General features: G+C 46.1%; 1 protein-coding gene across 8 annotated transcripts in view; it reads left to right on the forward strand.

Moving 5' to 3' along the window:
- Nucleotides 1-24,863, forward strand: part of LOC137384209 (fas-binding factor 1 homolog) — a 116,229-nt gene that overhangs the window by 36,019 nt on the left and 55,347 nt on the right. For 6 of the 8 annotated variants that reach the window (XM_068057878.1, XM_068057882.1, XM_068057886.1 and 3 more), the window contains 9 exons: nt 297-332; nt 5,580-5,714; nt 8,259-8,406; nt 9,052-9,185; nt 18,151-18,247; nt 18,736-19,185; nt 19,398-19,496; nt 19,768-19,865; nt 23,254-23,297. In XM_068057878.1, the coding sequence (XP_067913979.1) occupies nt 297-332; nt 5,580-5,714; nt 8,259-8,406; nt 9,052-9,185; nt 18,151-18,247; nt 18,736-19,185; nt 19,398-19,496; nt 19,768-19,865; nt 23,254-23,297 (1,241 nt within the window). The remainder of the gene's footprint in view (nt 1-296; nt 333-5,579; nt 5,715-8,258; nt 8,407-9,051; nt 9,186-18,150; nt 18,248-18,735; nt 19,186-19,397; nt 19,497-19,767; nt 19,866-23,253; nt 23,298-24,863) is intronic. The other 2 variants (XM_068057881.1, XM_068057884.1) reach the window with 1 other exon arrangement.

Genomic DNA, 24,863 nt, shown 5'->3' on the forward strand with positions numbered 1-24,863 from the left:
CATTTCTCCCATTTTTATGTTCGTTGACTTGGGGAGTGCTGCCAATTTGCTATCACTCGCTTTACACTATCACACAAAGTCACATTTAGCCCAAAGTTGTGTTGTTGCAGCAACCTAACCTGCATGGGGTCATCAGCGTTACAGGCTGGTATATCCTGTATTGAATGTGAATGTGCAGTAGAACCTGTATTGCCGGGAAGTATTGTGGGGATCTTGTTGACTTCAATTGGAAGTAATTGTGCTTGGTTTACCAAAAAAAATCTTTTCTGCATGTTTGTTTCTATGCAAAACTTCAGATGAGGAGGACGTTGGTACAAAGGCTACAAAGCAAGGTAATCACACTGTCGAACAGGTGGCCCACTCTTTGCTTGTTCTTCCTGTTGCATCTGGGGTGTCCAGAAGCTACATTTCCTCCTAGACCAAAAACTTTGGGTGGTGCCCCATCACAAATGTCTCTTTCTGAAACCTTAACCCTTTCCCCAAAGCCTAGTTCCAGTTTGTCAATGAATTTTTTCTAATCTGACCTGATGGCACTAGTTTGTGATAGCAGCTGATTTCTGCAATATACAGTCTACTCCATTTATTTCAATGATGCCCAGTTCAAATGATCTGATAATTTCAAATTTTTGGGGCAAAACACTTACTGAATTATCAGGAGCAGACTGCACTCTTATACTATCTGAATGAGACCAGTGGTGTTTAAAAAGTGCAGCGACAGCAGGAAAGGAGGAGACTGAGTGAGACCAGCGGTGTTTAAAATGTGCAGTGACAGCAGGAAAGAGGGAGACTGAGTGAGATCAGTGGTGTTTAAAAAGAGCTTCTTTAAAAAGGCAAACAGTGATGTCAGAGGAGAGCTGCAAGGTGATTGGTTGGTGAGTTGCAGCTGTTAGAATACCTTACAAAAAAAGGGGAAACTTGTTTTTTTATTGTTGGAAAAAAAATCTCTGGTGATAAGGTGAGTACTACTGAAGTGTTTATTTTTTAAGGACTTTAGATTGAGGTGGGTAGAACAAGGCCTCTAGTATAATTAGTATTTTTTAATTAAGGGAGTAACTAATTAACCTAAGATAAGTCATGACAGGAGAGCTCAGCCCCGTGATATGCTCCTCCTGCGCTATGTGGGAAATCAGGGACGCTTCCAGTGTCCCTGACAACCATGTGTGCAGGAAGTGTATCCAGCTGCAGCTACTGGCTACCCACATTACGGAGCTGGAGCTGCGGGTGGATTCACTGTGGAGCATGTGCGATGCTGAGGAAGTTGTGGATAGCACGTTTAGTGAGGTGGTCACACCGCAATTAATGGCTGCACAGGCAGAATAGAGATGGGTGACCACCAGACGGAGTAGTAGGCGCAGGCAGATAGTGCAGGAGTCCCCTGTGGCCATCCCCCTCTCAAACAGATATATCGCTTTGGATACTGTTGGTGGTGGGGGGGGGGATGTCCTCCCAGGGGAAAGCAGCAACAGCGACGTTCATAGCACCACGGAGGGCTCTGCTGCACAGCAGGGGAAGAAAAGGGTTGGAAGAGCTGTAGTGATAGGGGATTCTATCGTAAGGGGTGCAGATAGGCATTTCTGTGACCACAAACGAGACTCCAGGATGGTATGTTGCCTCCCTGGTGCTAGGGTCAAGGATGTCTCAGAGCGGCTGCAGGACATTCTGAAAGGAGAGGGTGAGCAGCCAGAGGTCATGGTCCATATTGGTACTAACAACATAGGCAGGAAGAGAGATGAGGTCCTGCAAAGTGAATATGGGCAGAAGGTTAAAAAGCAGGACCCTCTAGGGTTGTAATCTCAGGATTACTCCCTGTGCCACATGCTCGTGAGGGTAGGAATAGGAGGATTAGGCAAATGAATGCGTGGCTGAAGAGCTGGTGTAGGCGGGAGGGTTTCAGCTACTTGGATCATTGGGACCTCTTCTGGTGCAGAGGTGACCTGTACAAGAAGGACGGGTTGCATCTAAACTGGAGAGGGACCAATATCCTTGCGGGGAGGTTTGCTAGCACTACTCGGGAGGGTTTAAACTAGTCTTGCAGGGGCGTGGGACCCAAAGTAGTAGTCTCTCAGATGAGATAGTTGAAGCAAATGTAGAGGTTAAAGCAAGCAAGTCCAGTAGGCAGGCCGGGCAGGGGCAGGAGAGGGAGCGTGGAAGGTCTGGTAGGCTAAACTGCATTTACTTTAATGCAAGAAGCCTTACAGGTAAGGCAGATGAACTCAGAGCATGGATCGGTACATGGGATTGTGATATTATAGCTATTACGGAAATGTGGTTGAGGGATGGGCAGGACTGGCAGCTCAATGTTCCGGGGTACCGATTTTTCCGGCGTGACAGAGGTGGAGGTAAGAGAGGAGGGGGAGTTGCACTATTGATTCGGGAGGACATCACGGCAATACTTAGAGAGGATATCCCGGGGGGAATGTCCAGCGAGGCCATATGGGTAGAACTTCGAAATAAGAAAGGGGTGATCACTTTGATGGGGTTATACTATAGGCCCCCCAATAGTCAGAGGGAAGTGGAGGAGCATATATATAGGGAAATCACAGATAGGTGTACGAATTATAGGGTTGTAATAGTAGGTGATTTTAACTTCCCTAATACTGACTGGGACTGCCTTAGTGCTAAGGGATCAGATGGGAAGAATTTGTTAAGTGTGTCCAGGATAGTTTTCTGAAGCAGTATGTGGATGGCCCTACTAGAGAAGGGGCTACACTCGACCTCCTCTTAGGAAATGAGGCTGGGCAGCTGGTTGATGTATCAGTGGGGGAGCACTTTGGGACCAGTGACCATAACTCTATTACCTTCAAGATAGTTATGGAAAAGGGTAGGACTGGTTCTCAAGTTGAAGTCCTAAATTGGGGGAAGGCTAATTTCAATGGCATCAGCCAGCAACTCTCAAAAGTTGAATGGGAGAGGCTGTTTACAGGTAAAGGGACATCTGGCAAGTGGGAGGCTTTTAAAAGTGAGACAGGAAGAGTTCAGGACCGGCATGTTCCTGTTAGATGGAAGGGCAAGGCTGGCAAGTTTAGGGAACCTTGGTTGACGAGGGATATTGAGGGTCTGGTCAGGACAAAGAAGGAGGCATATGTCAGGTATAGTAGGCTGGGATCAAGTGAGTCCCTCGAGGAGTATAGGGGATGTAGGACTATGCTTAAGAAGGAAATTAGGAGGGTGAAAAGGGGCCATGAGATTTCCCTGGCAGATAAGATAAAGGAGAATCCTAAAAGATTCTATAAGTATGTTAAGAGTAAAAGGGTAGCTAGGGAGAGTGTAGGTCCCCTTAAGGATCAGTGTGGCAATCTATGTGTGGAGCCATGGGAAATGGGCGAGGTCTTAAATGAATACTTCTCGTCCGTATTTGCCGTGGAGAAGGTCATGGAAGCTAGTGAGTTCAAGGGAGGGATCACTGATATCCTGGAGCATATCAACATTACAAAGGTGGAGGTGTTGGAGGTTTTGAAACGCATTAAGGTGGATAAATCCCTGGGGCCTGACCGAGGATGCTCTGGGAAGCAAGGGAGGAGATTGCTGGGGCCCTGGCAGAGATTTTTGTATCAGCATTAGCCATGGGTGAGGTACCGGAAGACTGGAGGATAGCTAATGTTGTGCCTTTATTTAAGAAGGGCAGCAGGGATAAGCCAGGGAACTACAGGCCGGTGAGCCTTACATCAGTGGTGGGAAAGTTATTGGAAGGGATTCTGAGAGACAGAATTTATATGCATCTGGAAAGGCATGGTCTGATTAGGGATTGTCAGCATGGCTTTGTGTGTGGGAAATCACGTCTCACGAATTTGATTGAGTTTTTTGAGGAGGTGACCAAGAGGATTGACGAGGGCAGGGCGATGGACGTTGTCTACATGGACTTTAGCAAGGCCTTTGACAAGGTCCCGCATGGTAGGCTGGTCCAGCAGGTTAGAACACATGGGATTCAGGGTGAGCTAGCAAATTGGATACACAATTGGCTTGGTGATAGGAGGCAGAGGGTGGTAGTGGAGGGTTGTTTTTCAGATTTGAGGCCGGTGACCAGTGGTGTGCCGCAGAGATCAGTGCTGGGCCCTCTGTTGTTTGTCATATATATTAATGACTTGGATGTGAATGTAAGGGGCATGATTAGTAAGTTTGCAGAGGACACCAAAATTGGTGGTATAGTGGACAGTGAAGAAGGTTGTCTGAGGTTACAACAGGATATAGATCAACTGGGAAAGTGAGCAAGGGATTGGCAAATGGAATTTAACGCAGACAAGTGTGAAGTGATGCATTTTGGGAAGTTAAACCAGGGCAGGATATATACAGTGAATGGCAGGGCCCTGGGGAGTGTTGTCGAGCAGAGAGACCTTGGGGTGCAAGTACATAGTTCCCTGAAAGTGTCAACACAGGTAGACAGGGTGGTGAAGAAGGCATATGGCATGCTTGCCTTCATCGGCCGAGGCATTGAGTACAAGAGTTGGGACGCGTGTTACAGTTGTACGTAACGTTGGTTAGGCCGCATTTGGAGTACTGTGTGCAGTTCTGGTCGCCGCACTACAGGAAAGATCTGATTAAGCCAGAGAGCGTGCAGAAAAGATTCACAAGGATGTTGCTTGGTTTGGAGGGCTTGAGTTATAAAGAGAGATTGGATAGGCTGGGTCTGTTTTCCCTGAGAGGGGACATGATAGAGGTATATAAAATTATGAGAGGCATAGACAGGGTAGATAGCCAGAGTCTATTTCCCATGGTAGGGGTGACTAAAACTAGAAGGCATAGATTTAAGGTGAGAGGGAGGAGGTTTAAAGGGGATCAAAGGGGTAAATTTTTCACACAAAGAATAGTGGGTATCTGGAATGAGCTGCCATAGGAGGTGGTGGAGGTAGGAACAGCAGCGACATTTAAGAGGCACCTGGACAGGTACTTGAATGAGCAAAGCATGGAGGGATATGGAATTAATGCAGGCAGGTGGGATTAGTATAGATAGGCATTATGGTCGGCATGGACGTGGTGGGCCGAAGGGCATGTTTCGATGCTGTACAACTCTATGACTCTATAACTATCTCTGTTGGATGTTTCTACTTCCCATCTGCCAGTATTGTGCATGTGAGCTCCTTGTCTGTTGGTGCGCTGCTGTATGGCTGTTTCTTTCAGTGTCAGGTTGAAAATGTTTAAATAAAGGTTATTTCTAAATAAGCTTTAGTGATGGCTTACATTTTAACTCACTATTTTTCTTCTTCATTAAAACTTGGACTCTCCTGCATGTGTAACTGAGCCAATCAGACAAGTGCACTCGGAACCATAGCCAGCTAGAGCCAGCACTGTCAGAGGAGGGAGGAGGGGGAAGAAAATCTGAAACTGAATTTGGACTTTGTGTCAGTGATGCTTGTCTAACAATATGAACACTGAGACACTTACTGAGATTCCTTTACTTATGTATACCTGTCCACTGCAGATCACCTTATTCCCAGCACTGTGCTGGATTTGGGTAACCAGTGCAGCTCTAGTAAAATGCCAGAAGCTGTCCCAAACCATTCCACTGATGCGTTCTGCTGAACAGTCTCTGTAGTGGCCGTTGTTATAAGCTTTTATAAGTAGTGTTCCTATCTCCTTTCCAGATATAGATGATCCGTTGGCGGGAATTCTATCTGATGAAGAAGAAGAACCAAAGAAACCAAAGAAAGCAATGGTGTCTGGGCAGAAGCCTAGCCTTTCAAGCATAGATCTACAGACACACAAAAAAGAAGAGAAAGGTATTGGGAAAATGTGCACACTCTTCATTTTTGCATCCTCCAAGTGGTAATATGAAAAATCTCAGGTCACCAAATGGGAGAATTGTGGAAAACCCGTTAAGGCATTTTTTGATATTGTGGGTGCTCAGTATTCTACCTGGTACACATATACTGATAATGAGGAAGCCTCATTGGCTACACTTCCCCTGTGAGTAGATAAAGCTTGCTTTCCTGAACATCAATAGTATTCTTCACCCAACTGGCAGCTTCAAATTGTTTTTGGTTGATCATCCTTGTTGTTGAATAAGTTACTGATTTAATTTGATTTACTTTTTAATCCCAAAGGAAATTTTATGTGCTGAAACAGTAAATGGGACCCAATCTACAACCAGATCTCACAGCTGGTCTTTTCATTGATAAATCTATATCCCGAGCATTGTTCAAAGTAACAGTGAGAACCTTTGTTTTAAGATGGTCATTCACATCATGCATTTAATGCTTGCTCTCAGGGAATGACTTTCTATCCTTTTATCTGTGAAGTTTTCACAAAATGTTCATACAAAGCGTTTGGAAAAGAGTCCCCTGGAAAGCAGAGAAAGGCCATTGAGCATCCAGATCAATTGCCATCCACCTTGGCTCTGACCCACATGATAAAACAACAACTTACATTTATCTCGCGCCATTAATTTTTTTTTAGATTTAGAGATACAGCACTGAAACAGGCCCTTCGGCCCACCGAGTCTGTGCCGACCATTAACCACCCATTTATACTAATCCTACACTAATCACACTACTGAGTCAGCGGCGCTTGAGATGGCTTGGCCATGTGAGCCGCATGGAAGATGGCAGGATCCCCAAAGACACATTGTACAGCGAGCTCGCCACTGGTATCAGACCCACCGGCCGTCCATGTCTCCGTTATAAAGACGTCTGCAAACGCGACATGAAATCGTGTGACATTGATCACAAGTCGTGGGAGTCAGTTGCCAGCATTCGCCAGAGCTGGCGGGCAGCCATAAAGACAGGGCTAAATTGTGGCGAGTCGAAGAGACTTAGTAGTTGGCAGGAAAAAAGACAGAGGCGCAAGGGGAGAGCCAACTGTGCAACAGCCCCAACAAACAAATTTCTCTGCAGCACCTGTGGAAGAGCCTGTCACTCCAGAATTGGCCTTTATAGCCACTCCAGGCGCTGCTTCACAAACCACTGACCACCTCCAGGCGCGTATCCATTGTCTCTCGAGATAAGGAGGCCCAAAAGAAAGAACACTAATCCCATATTTCTACCACATCCTCACCTGTCCCTATATTCCCCTACCACCTACCTATACTAGGGTCAATTTATAATGGCCAATTCACCTATCAACCTGCAAGTCTTTTGGCTGTGGGAGGAAACTGGAGCACCCGGAGGAAACCCACGCAGACACAGGGAGAACTTGCAAACTCCACACAGGCAGGACCCAGAATTGAACCCGGGTTGCTGGAGCTGTGAGGCTGCGGTGCTAACCAATGGGCCACTATGCCGCTCTGTCAGTATTAATATACTGATACAACCCAAGGTACTTCACAGGAGCATAATAAGTCAAAAATAGACAGAGCTAAAAAAGAATACATTGGAACAGGTGATGAGAAGCGTAGTCAAAGAGCATCTTGAAGGAATACGAATATTAGGCTCTGAAAAGTTCTGGTGGTCTTCCAGAAAAACTTAATGAGTTTACTCTCCTTAGTTTTGGGACACATGCTGATTTGGATATGCTGTATATCTGTGGGCCTGCTTGTCAGTCTGTTTCTCAGGCAAGACAGAAGAATAACTGAAAATAACTTGTAATCTGTGAGTAAATAGCTTTTCATTTGCACTGCCATCTTGTTTTCATGTGTTTTCCTTTTCTGTTTGATCTGGGTACATGATCAGACTGTGGTGACTCCTGTTTCAAACCTTAAGTAATGTTCATAACCTGCATTAATTTAAGCATACTTTATCCTTCAAATTGTGAATTTTTATGTTATCAGGGTGAAGAATGAGAAATGGGACACTTTGATTTGAAAGTCAGGATTATAGTGTGACATTAAGTCAAAGCCTCATATGCCTTTTCGGGTGGATGTAAAAGATCTCATTATTTGAAGAAGAGCAGGAAATTCTTCTGGTATCCTAGTCAATATTTATCCCTCAAACAACATTTCCAAAAGCAGATTAACTGGCCATTCGTCATTTGCAGCTTGCCATCTGCAAAATGGCTGCCACATTTCCCTACATTTCAAAAGCACTCCATTGGCTGTGAAAACCTTGGGTCATCCTAAGGTGCAATATAATTGCAAGTTCTTTCCTTACTTCCATTTTGACCTAGGACCACAATGACTGCAAACCCCAAAGAATTAGAGTGGAATGCCCTCTTTCTTGTTGCTCTGCATTTACTGATCATTTGCGTTGCCAAAATGGTGATGGGGCTGATTTGAAAGAATGCCCAACATTGTTACAGCTGGGATCAGGTCAAAGGATCAGAGAGTTTGAAAAGTTCATCAGTCACAGACTTCTCCTAAACATGTGAATATTTGTGTGTGCTTCTCACAGTGCCCTCCAGCCCTGTTTCTGTTCCAGCTGTGACCTCTTCACAGAGGAAGGATGAATTGTTCTTTGATGATGAAGGAGATGACCTTATGGATGCCCTTGGGTTTGGCGATAGTCCGAAAACACCAAAAGAAGGGAGCAAAATGGAGGAGTAAGTGTGTACTGGGGATGTTGTTGGCTTCTTCAATGGTGTGTGGCCAGATAGTTACTAGTGACGGCCTCAACATGGGTTTCTCAGATACTTCAAAGTCTCATGGGCAGTCTAGGAATGTGATTGATGCTCCTTGGCAGCTTCTTCCTTCACTTGCACCTAAAACATAAAGAATCCATTGTAAATATTTGTCAAAGCAAAATTACAACTGGATTTGTAAAGTGTTTATAAGCAGTATACATCATGTTGCTGTGGTATTGGACAGTTAAAGAGTCAATATCTGTGGAAGGTTTGCTTAATAGCCTCCCTGTGTATTACTGTAAACACTTTGAGACATTTGTGATAGCATTCCTAGTTCAATAATATTTTTCAGTTCATGTTCACCTTAGGCAGCAGACGGTGCCTTGATTGAATATCTGATCGATAGGTCAATACCTCCAAAGGTGCAGCACTCCTTCAGTTCTGTAATAGAATGTCAGATTATGTGCTTAAATCTAGGAGTGGCTACATATTTCCACAGCCTTTTAACGCAGAGGTGAGAGCTATACCAAATGACCAGCGTTGGTGAATATGTGCTGTGGTAGTGATGGCCTCTGTTGAATTTCATTTAGCCTGCGCTCTTTGATTCCACCTTTTCTGTGTTAGAGAGACACTGCGTCCTGTTCGCTCGAAGCTGGATGAATTATTAGGGAGAGGGACAGCCAAGAAACTCCTCGAGCGACCTACAACCGGTGAAAGAAAAGAATTTAAACTCGATCCAAAATACAAAAAGACACAAGGTAATCCTTGGCAAGAAGTTTTCCATCTGTGCATCCAAAACGCTTAGAAAAATGGAAGCCTTTTTGGTATAACTTCCTGTGAACTTTGCTGAGAGGGGATATACCAGGTTCTTGGAGATGGGGGATGGGTAGAGTGCAGTGGTAAGGTGTTGTGGGAGAGAGGAGGTTCTGTAAATAGTCCCAACACGGAATGCAACAAAAGAAATGCTGGAACTGTACAAGAGATCTGTCAGCAATAAAAGAGAAAGGTGTGTACACGTTTTAGGTAAGAACCCAGGCAGGATTTGGGGTTTTGGGTCAGGAGCCCGATATCAGTGTCAAATGGCCGGTGGGGCTCCTGGTGCCAGGCAGAAAAGGTGGGGGGAATTGTTGCCGATGCCATTTGGAGCCCCCTTCCCCCACAGCATTTAACAGCCCAGTGCCAGGATCCTTGTCACTTTAAAGGTGGGGCTGTTGTCTCCAAGAGTTGCCAGCCAATCACAAGGCTGGCAGTTCAGTATCGGCAGTGCCACTGGGAGCAGTGGCCACTGCTGGTACTGCAGAGACCTGGACCTAAGTTAAGTGAGGCAGGGTCGCCAGGGCCAGCCCAGAAGGCCCCGGTGAGGTTGCGGGAGGTGGTTGTTTAGTACAGGGGGAGGGTGGGGGGGGGTCCAGGGAGGTGGTTTGATTGCTGGTACAGATTGCCCATGGAGAAGGGCTCCCCAAACCCCCTCCCTACAAGCTAGCAGGGAGGTCGCCTCATTTTACTGGGCAATCTCCCCGTGTGGCGGTGGACCCTCCCCTCTAAGAGACCAATTCCTTTTTGGGGTCTCAGTTTTTTTTTAGCTTGCCAAAGGCAACACTGGCCTTAGCTGTTATGGCATTGACTTCGTCGTCAATGTGAACTGCTCTGGAGAGCATGCTGCCGAGGTAGGTAAATTTGTCGACTGCTTCAAGCCTTTGACCGTTGACTGTCGTAGTTGGCTTTATATACTGTTTTTGTGGGGCAAGTTGGTACATGATTTCGATCTTTTTGCACTTTGGTTTTGGCTTGCAGTCTGCTCAAATTGAAGACTTTGCCATCTGTGTGATAGCTAATATAGATACCATTTTGCAAACACAGAATGCTTCTAAAAGCTTGACGGAGAATATCATGCTGAACAGGATAGGAGCCAACACACAGCCCTGCTTCGCTCCATTTGTGATTGGGAAGGCATTAGAAGACTCTCCACTGTCCAGGGTATGAGCAAGCATGCTGTCATGGAATTGCCATGCCATAATGATGGATTTTTCTGGATAGCCAAATCTTGCCACAATCTTCAATCGGCCTTCATGAGTCAAAGGCTTTAGTCAGATGAACAAATGTTGAGAACAAGTTGCAGTTCTGCTCTTGGCGTTTTTCCTGGAGCAGCCATGCAGCCAGCACCATGTCAAGTGTACCATGACCTTTTCAGAAGCTGCATTGACTCTCTGGTAGAAGGTCCTGTTCGAGATGCAGCATCAAGCAGTTTAGCAGCATTCTTGCAAGTATTTTCCCAGCAATACTGAGTAAGGAGACTCCTTGATGGTTATCACAAGCTCGACGATTTCCCTTTTGTGAAGGGAGACAATTGATGCATCTTTGAATTCCTGAGAAATGGTTTCCTGGTTCCACGTTATCTGGAATAATTTGGTGAGTTTGTTGATGAGTTTTGTGCCTCCTGTCTTGTATATTTCACCTGGTATTGCAGGTGACCCTGATGTCTTGCTGCTTGACAGGAGACTGATTACTTTCATGATCTCAGCTTTGTTGGGGGTGTCAGTAAGTGACACGTTGCCTTCAGTTTGAGGCAAGTGGGCAATTGCCTCATCATTGATTGTTGCAGATTCAGAATATTGTTAAAAATGTTCTGCCCACCTCGCCAGTGATCCTGCATCTCTCTTAGCTTTGATTGGATAATTTTACGGATGTTGTTGAAGGCGGCTTTCTTTGAAGCAGGTGAATGATGATTTTGGTAGGCTCCAAATAGACAGTTGGGGGATCTTTATGCTCTCTGGTGCAAAGGATTTGGTAGCATGTGGGGTGAGATAATTAGGAAGGAGGTGTTTTTTCAGTTCCTGAAAGTGGGAAGTGTTAGAGAAATTAAGTCGGTGGTCCATTTGCAGCATTCCAGGGTTCCCCAGCGCAATGGTGGATTGTAGCTTTGCATTCATTTCAATAACATGAATACTCATTACCTTATGCATAGTCACAATTTAGTTCTACCTGCCAGTTTAAGTGAATGGCAAGCGATATTTCTGTGCACCCAGTTCACAGTTTTTTCACCATGGCGTGCAACCGTTGGATTTGTGCAGTTGAGCCTCAGGTCTGTGCTCTTCTCTCTCAAACTCATCTGCTAAACTAACGCCAGCAATGGGATGGATGTTTGCCTCCAGACCAGCATTGGGATGGATGTTTGCCTCCATGCTACACACCAGCAAGAGTGAATCATCTCAGGGGATGGCGGTGAAGGCATGGGCAGGGGCTACATGGAGGAGCGGGGGAGGGAAGAGTGGGGCTGATCGGGTGCATGGAGGAGCAGGGGAGCATAGTCGGGAGGGAAGGGTGGGGTTGATCGGGTGCATCGAGGAGCAGGGGAGGGTGGAATGGAGCTTCCAGGGTGTTGAATGGTTGCTCTCGATGGTGAAGATGCATGTTGTCGGCTGCAGGGGTGATGGGTGAATTATAGCAGTACAGTGTGAAGATATTTGGCATGGGCCTAAAGGGAGGGATCAGTGCTGTCAATGTTGGGGAGCTGTGGGGCAAATTGAGGATACTGGCTAGCAGAGGGAACAGTCACAGTCAGTGGAGGCAAATGGATTCTGTAGGGGGGAAGGTCAAGACTAACGAGTGGGAAATAGACAACTTCATATGGAGGAGAACGGGACTTGGCAACAATGGTCAGTTCGATGTGAGGAGGTTCAAGGGTAAGAGTCGACACGTCAATAGTAACAGGAGTAGGAATGGGGGAGGGATGGTATGAATAAATTGATGATTACACTGTGCACGGTAATGGGAAGGCTCAATGGTAATGGAAGAAAGGGGAACGGTAATATTGGGTGGGTCGAGGGTGATGGGCTCAAGCTGGAAGGTTGCAGGAGGAGGTTAGAAGGTGGGAAGTCTTGCCCTGAATTCCAAGCGCACCATTTTCTCCAACAACGATGGAAACCACTTGGACAATCAAGGAGAGTGGGAGGAGGCAAACAATAGTGGGTGTGTCTTCTACCTGGTTGCAATTTGAAGATAGATACAAGGAAGCTGTTCATTGCCTCGATGTTTCAGTTCACTGGGAACAGAGGGCTGAACTGACACACTCAGCCTATTTATTGTTCCAACAAACTGCAGCGATGTGGGTCTCATATGCCCAATTTGGCCAGTACCACGGGAAGAAGAACAAAGGGAGTGATGAAGGAGGGCTCTTTTCCTCAACACATGATGCCAGCAACAGGCAGAACAGGAAGGTGAGGGTGCTCTGAATGATGACATCCAGGAACGGCGTCATCGCATCCTCAGGACAAGGACAAATTACCAACAAACGTCAGAGAGGCAATGCCAGAGATGCCCAAGGATGTCACGTGAAATGATCACAGAAATTTGTAGGATCCTGCTGCATGACCTGCAGCCACTCGGCTTCAGTGGGAATCCCATGCCAGTTACCCTCAAGGTGACTACTGCACTTAATTTTTTTACGAGCGGGTCCTTCCAGGGATCCACAGGTGACATATGTGGCATCTCGCAGTCTGCGATCTATAGCTGCATCAAAGAGGTGACCAATGCCCTTTTTCGACGTGCCAATGATTTCATCTACTTGCCTGTAGACGAGGACAGCCAGGCAACAAGGTTTGCGGCCTTCTGCGCCATCGCTGGGTTCCCTAGATGCAAGGGGTGATCGACTGTACTCGTGGCCATTAGAGCTCCCTTGGACTAGCCTGCTGTATTTGTCGATCGCAAAGTGTTCCACTCTTTAAATGTTCAACTGGTTTGCGACCACAGGAGAAGAATCATGTATGTTTGCGCACGTTTCCCGGGGAGCTGTCATGACTCATACATTTTGAGGAACTCCCAGTGGCAGCATTTTTCAAAGAACCACCGAAGTGGATGGCTGAATCCTGGATGACAAGGGTTACCCACTTTGTACCTGGTTGATGAAACGAGTACATCATCGCCAAAGCGCTGCTGAAGAGAGGTACAATGCTGCACATGCATCCACCAGAGTCATCATTGAACAAGCCATTGGCATGCTGGAAATGCAATTCCGTTACCTTGCAGGGGCTCTTCAGTACGCGCCACAGAGGCTGTCATGAATAATTGTTGTCTGCTGTGCCTTGCACAATCTTGCAATTAGACACGGCAACATTCTGCAGGCGGAGGAACAGGAGGAACACCAGTCCTCCTCAGATGAGGATGACTATGAAGAGGGTGAGGAGGAGGACAACAATACCAACTATGCCATCATCAATATGAGGGCCATGGAGAGACATGCAAGGGACGTCAGGGAGAACCTTTATGCACATTACAGCCAACAATAAGTCACATCATCAAGGAACATTGGGAGGAGAAACATAACAATTTACCACAGAAATTGCCTTTTGCATGAGGTCTTATTCATCGCAGCAATCTTAATGAAGCGTTGCTGCACTTTCATGTGATTGGCATTTGAAATCATCTATGGGCTATGATGAATGCGACTACACACCATTGCAAGCAGCGTTAAGTTATGACCACAGAAAACAAAAGTAAGGTATGGCAGTATTGGAAAAAGTTAATAACCAGCAATAGGAAAACAGCCATCACTGAAAAGTGAAGGCTGAAATTCCAATAAGAAATGGACACTGGACATTTTCTGAGATGCTTTGCAAACAGCATTGCGTTCCTGCCATGGGCTTCCAAATGTATCCATTAACAAGAGTGGATCAAATTTTAAATGAAGTATGCATTAATAAATCTTTTCTATTCTCAATATGTACATCACCCATGCTACCTTCGTGCTCAAAACTGTTTCAGTTTCCTTTTTCTCACACTGCGTCAAGGTGCTACCCCGACATTAGCAGCTGAGGTAGAGGCAGTCTGCTCAGTGCGCTGCCCCGTTGCTGTGGATGACCGCGGCGGGCGTTCTCTGGAGGAACGGGGACTTGATGGCTTCATACTAGTGGGGGTCTGCAGAAATGGTGCTTGAATATCCCCCATGTGCCAGCCTGCTAGAGGTAAGGGGTTCAATATCAGGGTGGGGGGAGGACGTGACGCTGCTTACCCTGGTGTCCTGAGAGGATGGCCCAGGGCAGCTGGCACGCACTGCTCCTCCATCTGTGTGCACGATGGCACCTGCCTGTCTCCCTGAGTGGAAGGGTCACCTGGAGGGAGGTCCAGGTTCCTCGCTTCCTCTCGCTTAGACTTAGCTGCATGGAGCCAGTGGCAGCAGCAATGGAGCGCAGGCCAGACCCCAGTATGGCTCGAGTGCTCAACCAGACTTGCCACAGAGCTCGCCAAGCTCCCGACTGAGGAAGCCATACGCTTAAATGCCTGAGACATGGCAGACGTCATGACATGCATGGACTCCTCCATGACGCACGCAAAGCCATGCATGACCTCCGGCATCTCCGATATATTCCACATGGCTTTGTTGCACATCCAGCAGACTTCTCATAGCTACAAACAAAGGATCATCACGAGTGTGGATCTGAGCAGCATCCTGGTCCCCAGCAGTCCTCCAATTGTCAGGTAACCCAGCTGGCACATGCTCCCTCAGTTGCTGGGACGTGTCTATGTCATGACCACCAGACTGTGACCCAGATTCTAATCTTAAACCCCCCGTGGACCATGTGGATGTACCTGCGCTGGCAGGGGTGGAAGAAGAGGCAGGTGACGGTGCACCCTCTGGGGCACTGGCTTCTTCGACCTCCCCAGAGGAAGATTCTTGGGCCAAATGGCATTCCACGACTCGAGTGCAGGCACCTGCAGTGGAGCCACAAACAGAGGCATTTTAAGCATCTGATTCACATGAGATCACACAATTTCCTTTAGTTTCCACATATGGCTGCAAGAGTGGAGATGACACTTCATCCTTACGCCTTGTGGCTCCTGCCTCGCCATCGCCGATCGCCCTGCCTTCCTCCTGTCTCGCGATCTCCGACGCCTCCTGCTCAGCCGTGGCCAGCAGTCTGATGTCAGGGACCCCTCCTCTCGTTCTAGCATGGTCATGCTGGTTGTGGCTTTGTTTTATCCTGCAACAGACAGTGCAGATTGACTGACATGGCAAATGATGCATCACAACCATTGCATACATGCATCAACATTACTGATTCTGCAGTGGCTTTCGCACGACAGATCTAATCACATAAACAATGCCAATCTTCAACTTGGCGCAAAATCATTCAGTGAATGGCACCAAGGCTGCTCACGCATTCCACTGCATTCCTTGTGTACTCTCTGCCTTAAAGACAGTGAGCCAGGGAAGAAAATAATGGAACTGCTTCGCCAAGACCACTTACCCTCGCAGATCTGAGCAAGTCATTGATGCGCTTGTGACATTGCACTCATGTTCTATGAGTGTCCCCACTGTTTGAGATCTCCTCTGTGACCTCCATCCAGGCAACCTTGGTGAGGTGGGAGGGTCTTCCCACTCCATCTGGAGGGAAGAAGACCTCCTGCCTTTCCCTGACGGTCTGGAGGAGAACCTGCAGGGAGGCATCACTGAACCGTGGGGCTGGTCTCTACCTACTGGCGGACATGTCGTTCACTTTGGCTGCAGGCAAAATAAATGTTGTGAAGTTGGTGGCGACTTTTATAAAAATAAGGGAGGCAAAAACATTTTGATTTAAGTAAAAGCTTCAATTTAGGTTAATCTGAAGATACTTGCATGAAAGGAAGGCTGCAAGCACAGAATGTTTTATATCTGTGGCGATCATGGTGCTTGGACCAGTGACTGTGTTTTTTTTAATTTGTTGATGGGATGTGGGCTTCGCTCATTTATTGCCCATCTCTAAAGGCCTGGAGAAGGTGATGGTGAGCTGCCTTTTTGAACCTCTGCAGTCCTTGGGGTGTAGGTAAACCAACAGTGCTGTTAGAAAGGGAGTTCCAGGATTTTACCCAGCGGCAGTGAAGAAACGGTAATATAGTTCCACATCAGGATGGTGCGCGGCTTGGAGGGGAACTTGCAGGTGGTGGTGTTCCCATGCATCTGCTGCCCTTGTCCTACTAGGTGGTAGAAGTCACAGGATTGGAAGGTGCTGTCAAGGGTTCCACCAATGAAAGGTCGTCCCCACTGCATGATGCAACGTGTCCCCGTGCCCGTCACCGCATAGCTCATTTACATACAAAATTGCGTACGAAACGGGAATTGCTCATTAAATTCCGCCCAGTGTTTCTCATCCAACAGAGTCTAGATCTTCTCATTGTTTTCATGAAACCAATTCTGGTGCTTATGGGTAGTGGGTCTCAGATGTTCTGGGGCAGTAGAGTGCACCAGGTCTCTGAAGGCTATCCAGTCATCGTCCACACTGTGAGAGACACATTTTTTGAGCACTACTGTAGAATCTATACCCACCATCCTATCAGCAGCCCATTCCAAATTGTTGAGCAAAAAAAGTTTTTCCTTATGTTGCCTCTGGTTCTTTTGCCAATCATCTTAAATCTGTGCCCTCTCATTAGCGACACTTTGGCCATTGGAAACGATTTCTCTTTATTAACGCTATATCTTTACTGATCATGATTTAAAAACCTCTGTCAAATCTCCTGTTAGCCCTCTCCGATCTAAGGAGAATAACCCCAGTTTCTCCAATGTATCCATGTAACTGTAATCCCTCATCCCTGGAACCATTCTAATAGATCTCTTCTTTACCCTTTCCAAAGCCTTCATGACCTTCCTAAAATGTGGTGCCCAGAATTGGACATAATACTCCAGCTGGGGCTGAGCTGGTGTTTTATATATGTTTAGTACAATTTCCTGGATCTTGTACTATATACCTCTATTTATAAAGTCCATGATCCCATATGCTTAATTAACTACTTTGTTAATCTGTCCTGCCATCTTTTAAGATTTGTGCACAAACATCCCCAGGTCTCTCTCACGCATCCCCTTTAAAATAGATCCATTCAGCATGTATTGTCTCTCTTCAGTCTTCCTACCAAAATGTTTCACCTAACACTTTCCTACATTGAAATTCATCTGTCATGTGTCTGCTTATTCCACCAGCCTGTCGATATTCTCTTGAGGTCTATTACTATCTTCCTCATAGTTTACTACCCTTCCACGTTTCATGTCATCTGCACATTCTTAAATTGTGCTCTGTCATCAATGGCCAAGTCATCAATGTGTGTCAAAAAAAAACAGTGGCCATCATACTGAACTTAAGGAAATGCCATTCAGTCCAAAAGCAGCCATTCACCGCAATTTTCTGTTTACCTATCCCTTAGCCAATTTTGTGTCCATGCCTTTTATCCCATGGGCTTCAATTTGTTCACAAGCCTGAGACGTTATCAGATGCCTTTTAGAAGTCCATGTACACAACATCAACTGCACTGCCTTCATCCAGCCTCTCTATTACCTAATCAAAAAACTCAATCAAATTAGTCAAACATGATTTACCTTCAACAAATCCGTATTGGCCCTCCTTTATGAATCTATGCTTGTAAATTTTCCCCGGGATTATTGTTTCTGAGAGCTATTGTTTCTGAAAACAATAGATAAACCTGGTAGAAAATGTTATCACATTTGCTGCCTCATTTCAGTTTTGTTTTCCTCTTGTTATTTGTTTCCAGGATGTGAAGGCAAGGCCCATCCCTACTTACCCTGAGAAAGTAGTGGGTCTTCTTCTGTAGCGAGTTTTTTTTTGCAACTGAGTGGCTTACCAGAAAAGAAAATAGATATAGGAAATGGGGAAAAAGCTGCAATTGAATGCGAGGTGTTGGGGAGTGCTGTCTGTTGATCAGATGGCAGTCAGTGATTGATTATCTTTGGTGCCTGCTTAGAAAAGGAAGACGTTTTGGATGACTTCACCTTCGGTTCCTACCAGCCCACTGTGGTCACAACCCCAGAGGATCGTCAGTCCAGACGCCAGTCAGTGAGGTATGTCATTCACCCTGAGAGGAATGATAGGAAGCCTTTCATTTAATCAGTGCTAATTGCTGTTCTATGTCAATGTGTTGCTCTGTGCCAGTTAAATGGAAAGTGGCTAGGCTTGCAGCAAGATCAGGTCAATCATTTCACCATCTTGAAACTTGATTGAGCCATTTTAAAAACCAGAGCGAATAATTCAGAAATGAATAGATCATTATCCGAGAGGGTGAAATCACTGGAACCCTGAACGTTTAAAATATGACAGATATGGTAGTCACATGACTGCCTCCATCCCGTCCCTCTTGTCGAGCCTTTGTTCTTGATTTGTACATCAGCTCTTTCCTTTCTTGTAAGGAAGAGTCCCTCTGTTAATGTATTCCAGGAAATTTTGGTTTGGTTTTGTAGGCTGAAGTTGCGCTGTGCTGTCATTTTTCTTGCAAAGCCCGTGATGTGCGTGAATGATTTGTTTTTTAACTGTGATCTTTCTCCTTTTGCAGATTTAGCCCAGAGGGTGATAGGAACCCCACTATTGATGAGAAACCCAAAGTGGCCACGCCAACACCGACAACTCCAACTTTGGCACGTGGAAGTAAGGGTGCTGCCGATTGGCTGGGGCTGAAAGATGATGTTGTTCCTGATCTAGATAATCAAATGCCAAGCAAAGAAAAACAGAAAGGGACCATGTTCTACAAAGCAAAGTCTGATTCAAACCTTCCAGCCAGCCACAACCAGAGCAAGAGACCTCACTCAGCAGATCGTCCCCCATCTGCATCAAAACCGATTGACAAGGCACAGATCAGATCTGCACCATCCACATCAAAGACAGACTTGTCTGGTGTAGTGGAAGGCGATTGGTTGAAGGAGGCACTGGCTCGGAAGAAGTCTCAAGTCACAGAATCCCATTTCCTGGCATCGGGTGATGAAGTTGATGCAGTGACAGGCTCATGGTAAGGAGCTAATTTGGGCTAGGGAAATTGAAAACTCAGCAACCACACTGGAAGATTTTTGATGGGACTCGCTGCTAGAGCAGGTTCTCCTACCTGTTAGTCAGTGTCAAGTACCCACTGCTGCCTCTGTATCCGTAATATGGAGTGGATCTTTGAAATAGTCTCTATTTCCTATCCCCATTGAGCTGTTGAAATGTTTTCTTGTTAAACAGTAAAGAGAGTGGATCACTTGGTGCACATAGGCAGTCCTCAATCACAGCGCTTAAGGAACCGGCAGCTGAGAGTAATCCTGTGGAATCCAGAGACATCGGGTATGTAGAATACATCCAGTACTGTTCGGGGTTTTTATTCTTAGAAACAGTGGTGTGAAATAATGGAGAGAAAGGTTTGAAAACTATCTCTCCCTCTGGCTCTGTTCATACGCTTGAACACTGTATTGAACCAGTTACAGTCTGTGCACGTATATGTGCATGCATGTATGCTACTTATAACCAAATATAATTACCTGTGTGTGTCTGTGTCCTCGCACACTGTATACAATGGAAACTCCTTTAATCAGTACTCTTTTCTGTCTTTTTGTAGATCCCCATTTCCGTGGGAGAACACACGCAGACAGGCCACTCCTCCACTTGTGACTGACACTCGGAAAGACTGTAACACCAAAAACGCAGATGTGGTTGGTGAGCTGAAAAATAAAATTGGAAAGTCGCTGATAACATTGCCTGGGTGGTACCAAGCTTTGAAGCCCAGTAGGTTTCTGGTTCAGATCGAGGTCTGTGCTGACTCAGTTGATCTCAGCTGTGGCAGAATTGTTAGTGCTGCTGGACGAGGGTGCGAAAAAAAATCAGCTGGACATCCCACTCCTGATCACTATGTAGTGACCCCTGCTGGGTATGGTAACCTAACGATTATGTTACTGGTAACCAGCAATCCAATGGTTTGAAATGTTAATCCAGAGATCGTGGCAGGGACTTTCAGTTGCCCTTGGGGGGTGAGAATGTGAGCAGGCACGTTTTGAAAAGAGCACTCCCAGATGGCGTGTCAGTGTCTCAATGCCTCTGGGATGCACTGCTATTTTCAAAGCGAGGGTGAGGGGTGGGGGGAGCCGGGAACCCAGTCACCTAAAATTAACAGCCTGTTAAGCTCCTTGAGGAGCTTGTTAACGGGCTGGGGAGGGCCAGAAGGCAATTTTCAAATCACAGCTTGTCAAACCTGAACAGTCTGGTGCACAGCTCTTGGGTGCAATGCAGGGAGCCATTAAGCAATGTTTTCTCTGATGAAAAGTTTTGGCACTAAGGGGTTTTGTCCCAGATTGGATTCAGTACCTTTTAGTTGGTCTTTTGGCCACTTCTCTGCACCGTGAGGCTGCTGGCCGTCTGAACCTCTGCATCTTCTATTCTACAAAACAGCGGCAGGCCCCATCATGGCTGCCATCTGCCTTTGAGGATCGTACTCAGCAGGCAGCTCCCACCTCCTAGCAGAGCGCAGCACCACTAATTGGGTGCTGAGGTTGCTCCGGTCCAATAAGGGGATCTGCATATGAAGATAGCGTTGCGTAAACAGTACAGACAGGACATGGGGTCGGTACCCGGAAATCATCTGGGCACTGGGTTCCTGACTCTGGATTGAAAATGAAGCCCCATGAGTTCAAATCCCAGCATGGCATTTTGAGAATTTGAATTCAGTTTAAAACAACTGGAAATATGGTACCAGTAAAAGGAGAAATGCCGTGAACAACAGATGCCCCTCTACATTGCTTTCATTGATCTCACCAAAGCCTTTGACCTCGTCAGCAGACGTGGTCTCTTCAGACTACTAGAAAAGATCGGATGTCCACCAAAGCTACTAAGTATCATCACCTCATTCCATGACAATATGAAAGGCACAATTCAACATGGTGGCTCCTCATCAGAGCCCTTTCCTATCCTGAGTGGTGTGAAACAGGGCTGTGTACTCGCACCCACACTTTTTGGGATTTTCTTCTCCCTGCTGCTTTCACATGCGTTCAAATCCTCTGAAGAAGGAATTTTCCTCCACACAAGATCAGGGGGCAGGTTGTTCAACCTTGCCCGTCTAAGAGCGAAGTCCAAAGTACGGAAAGTCCTCATCAGAGAACTCCTCTTTGCTGACGATGCTGCTTTAACATCTCACACTGAAGAATGCCTGCAGAGTCTCATCGACAGGTTTGCGTCTGCCTGCAATGAATTTGGCCTAACCATCAGCCTCAAGAAAACGAACATCATGGGGCAGGATGTCAGAAATGCTCCATCCATCAATATTGGCGACCACGCTCTGGAAGTGGTTCAAGAGTTCACCTACCTAGGCTCAACTATCATCAGTCACCTGTCTCTAGATGCAGAAATCAACAAGCGCATGGGTAAGGCTTCCACTGCTATGTTCAGACTGGCCAAGAGAGTGTGGGAAAATGGCGCACTGACACGGAACACAAAAGTCCGAGTGTATCAGGCCTGTGTCCTCAGTACCTTGCTCTACGGCAGCGAGGCCTGGACAACGTATGCCAGCCAAGAGCGACGTCTCAATTCATTCCATCTTCGCTGCCTTCGGAGAATACTTGGCATCAGGTGGCAGGACTATATCTCCAACACAGAAGTCCTTGAAGCGGCCAACATCCCCAGCTTATACACACTACTGAGTCAGCGGCGCTTGAGATGGCTTGGCCATGTGAGCCGCATGGAAGATGGCAGGATCCCCAAAGACACATTGTACAGCGAGCTCGCCACTGGTATCAGACCCACCGGCCGTCCATGTCTCCGTTATAAAGACGTCTGCAAACGCGACATGAAATCGTGTGACATTGATCACAAGTCGTGGGAGTCAGTTGCCAGCATTCGCCAGAGCTGGCGGGCAGCCATAAAGACAGGGCTAAATTGTGGCGAGTCGAAGAGACTTAGTAGTTGGCAGGAAAAAAGACAGAGGCGCAAGGGGAGAGTCAACTGTGCAACAGCCCCAACAAACAAATTTCTCTGCAGCACCTGTGGAAGAGCCTGTCACTCCAGAATTGGCCTTTATAGCCACTCCAGGCACTGCTTCACAAACCACTGACCACCTCCAGGCGCGTATCCATTGTCTCTCGAGATAAGGAGGCCCAAAAGAATAAAAAGAATAAAAGTGAATATGAAGCTCTCAGTTTGTTATTAAAAACCTAGCTGGATCATTAATGTCCTTTCGGGACTGCTGATCTTACCTGATCTGGTCTACATGTGACTCCAGTCCCGCACACCATTTTTGACTCTTAACAGTTCTCTGAAGTGGCCTACCAAGCTATTCAGTAATATTAAATTAGGGGTGGGGAATTAAATGCCAAACCTTGCCACATCCCGAGAATGAATTTTTTCAAAAAGTGAGATAGATAGGATTGGTGCACCATACAGTTGAATAGCTTGCTGACACTTTCTGCCTGGGTTTATACAGGGATAATAGTCACTGTGGCTCAATTGGTTACACTTTCTGAGTCAGATAATTGTAGGCTCAAGTCGCAACTACAGGACTTGAGTACAGAATTTAGGCTGACATTTGAGTGCATTACTGAGGGAGTGGCGCATTGTCAAAGGTGCTTTGTTCAGATAAGGTGCAGAACTAAAGGCTGTTTTTTTGTTCAGGGTGGATGTAAACAATCCTACGGCACTATTTGAAAAGCTAACATCCTTCACTCAGTCAGCATCACCAAAAGCAGATTGACTGGTCATCTCATTTTTGTTATTTGTGGGTCATTGCTGCACGCAAATTGCTGAATTTATCTGCAAAATAACACTGCACTTCAAAGAATAATTCATTGGATGTGCAATACATTGAGACATCTCAAGGACATGACAAAGTACCAGGTTGTTTGATAACTTTATTAATTTTTAAAGAATTAAATAAAAATGGATCAGTAAGTGCATTGAGCTTTAGAATAAATGCCCCATCATGCTGTTATTTATGTTGTTTAATATTTATCTTTTCTAACTGAAGCATCCCTTAAATATGTCTCACCTTATTCAATGTCTTGAATTGACTAATTTTGTTATGAAATGGTGTTCACCAACTTTCTTCCCTGTATGTTAACAGCATCTCCACGAGGGCAGCAGGATGATCGACCGTCTGCTTTACAGGTAGGAGTGAGCTGGCTTTGTCTATATTGCAGTTTCTCCTTTATCATTCACCATATCAGCTTATTTTCTACACATAACCAGGTGTGGTTAGTTTTTATTACAAATAAAAGAAGTTGCTATGGGAACCATATGTGTCCTAGCTATGCCTGCCTTTTTGTGGGATATGTATAACATTCTTTGTTCCAGTTCTACTCAGGTCCCCTCTCTCAGCTCTTTTTTCCGGTACAGTGATGAATGTATCAGTGCCATTTCTTGCTCTTGTAAGACCTGGAAAATTTAATCAACTTTCAATTGCTTTCAATTTCTACCCTTCTCACGCCTTCACATAGTCCAGCTCTGACTTATCCCTTCCCCTCCTTGATTTCTGCATCTCCATTTCTGGGTATAGGTCAGCGACCAATATCCATTATAAGCTCACTGACTCCCACAGCTACCTGGACTACACTTCCTCCCACTCTGTTTCCTGTAAGGACTCCATTCCATTCTACCAGTTTCTCCTTCTCCATCACATCAGTTTTCTATATCAGTACTTCCGATGTGTCTTCCTTTTTCCTCAACTGAGGAGTCCTCTCCACCATGGTTGACATGGCCCTTGGCCGTGCCCTTCCCATTTCCCGTACTTCTGCAATGAGAACTAGAATAGGGTTCCCCATGCCCTCACCTTCCAACCCACCAGCCTCCACATTCAACGGATCATCCTCCGTTATTTCCACCACCTCCAGCGTGACGCCAACATCAAACACATCTTCCCTTACCCTCCCCTTTCAGCATTCCAAAGGGACCATCCCTTCCGCGACACCCTGGTCAACTTCCCAATCACCCCCAACACCTCCTCTTCCGATGGCACCTTTCCACGCAAGCACCTCCTCCCTTTCCACCATCAAGAGCCCAAACACTTCTTCCAGGTTAAACAGTGATTTATGTTTACTTCTTTCAATTTAATATACTGTACTCACTGCTCATATTGTGGTTTCCTGTACACTGGGGAGACCAAACGCAGATTGGGTGATCGCTTTGTGGAACACTTCCATTCAGTCCACAAGCATGACTCCGAGCCTCATTTCAAATGTCGCCTGTCATTTTAATTTTCTGCCCCACTCCCACTCTGACCTTTCTGTCCTCGGCCTCCTACACTGTTCCAGTGAAGGTCAACGTAATCTTGAGGAACAGCACCTCATCTTTCGATTAGGCACTTTACGGCCTTTGGACTCAACACTGAGTTTAACAATTTCAGGTCATAATCCCTGCCCCCATTTTTTTTTGGAAAGCAGCTGTTGCCGATGATTCTGCTATTCTCATTTACCCATCCTCTAGACCCATCTTTTGTTAACTTATCCCATTACCACCCCTTTTGCCTTGCACCATCATCTCTTTTGTCATTTAATCTCTCATCCCTTCCACCTTTCACCCTATTACAGAGCTTCCATTTGGTTCTTTCCTCTCTTCCCCACTTTCCCTCCTTCTGTACTTTCCTAAAACCTGCAACATTAACTTTTTCCGGTTCTGATGAAAGTTTCATATGGGGTTCATCAATGGGGCTATCAGCTCTATCCTCAAAATGATTTA

Source organism: Heterodontus francisci, chromosome 26 (genome assembly GCF_036365525.1).
Source record: "Heterodontus francisci isolate sHetFra1 chromosome 26, sHetFra1.hap1, whole genome shotgun sequence".
In the NCBI taxonomy this organism is placed as follows: domain Eukaryota; kingdom Metazoa; phylum Chordata; class Chondrichthyes; order Heterodontiformes; family Heterodontidae; genus Heterodontus; species Heterodontus francisci.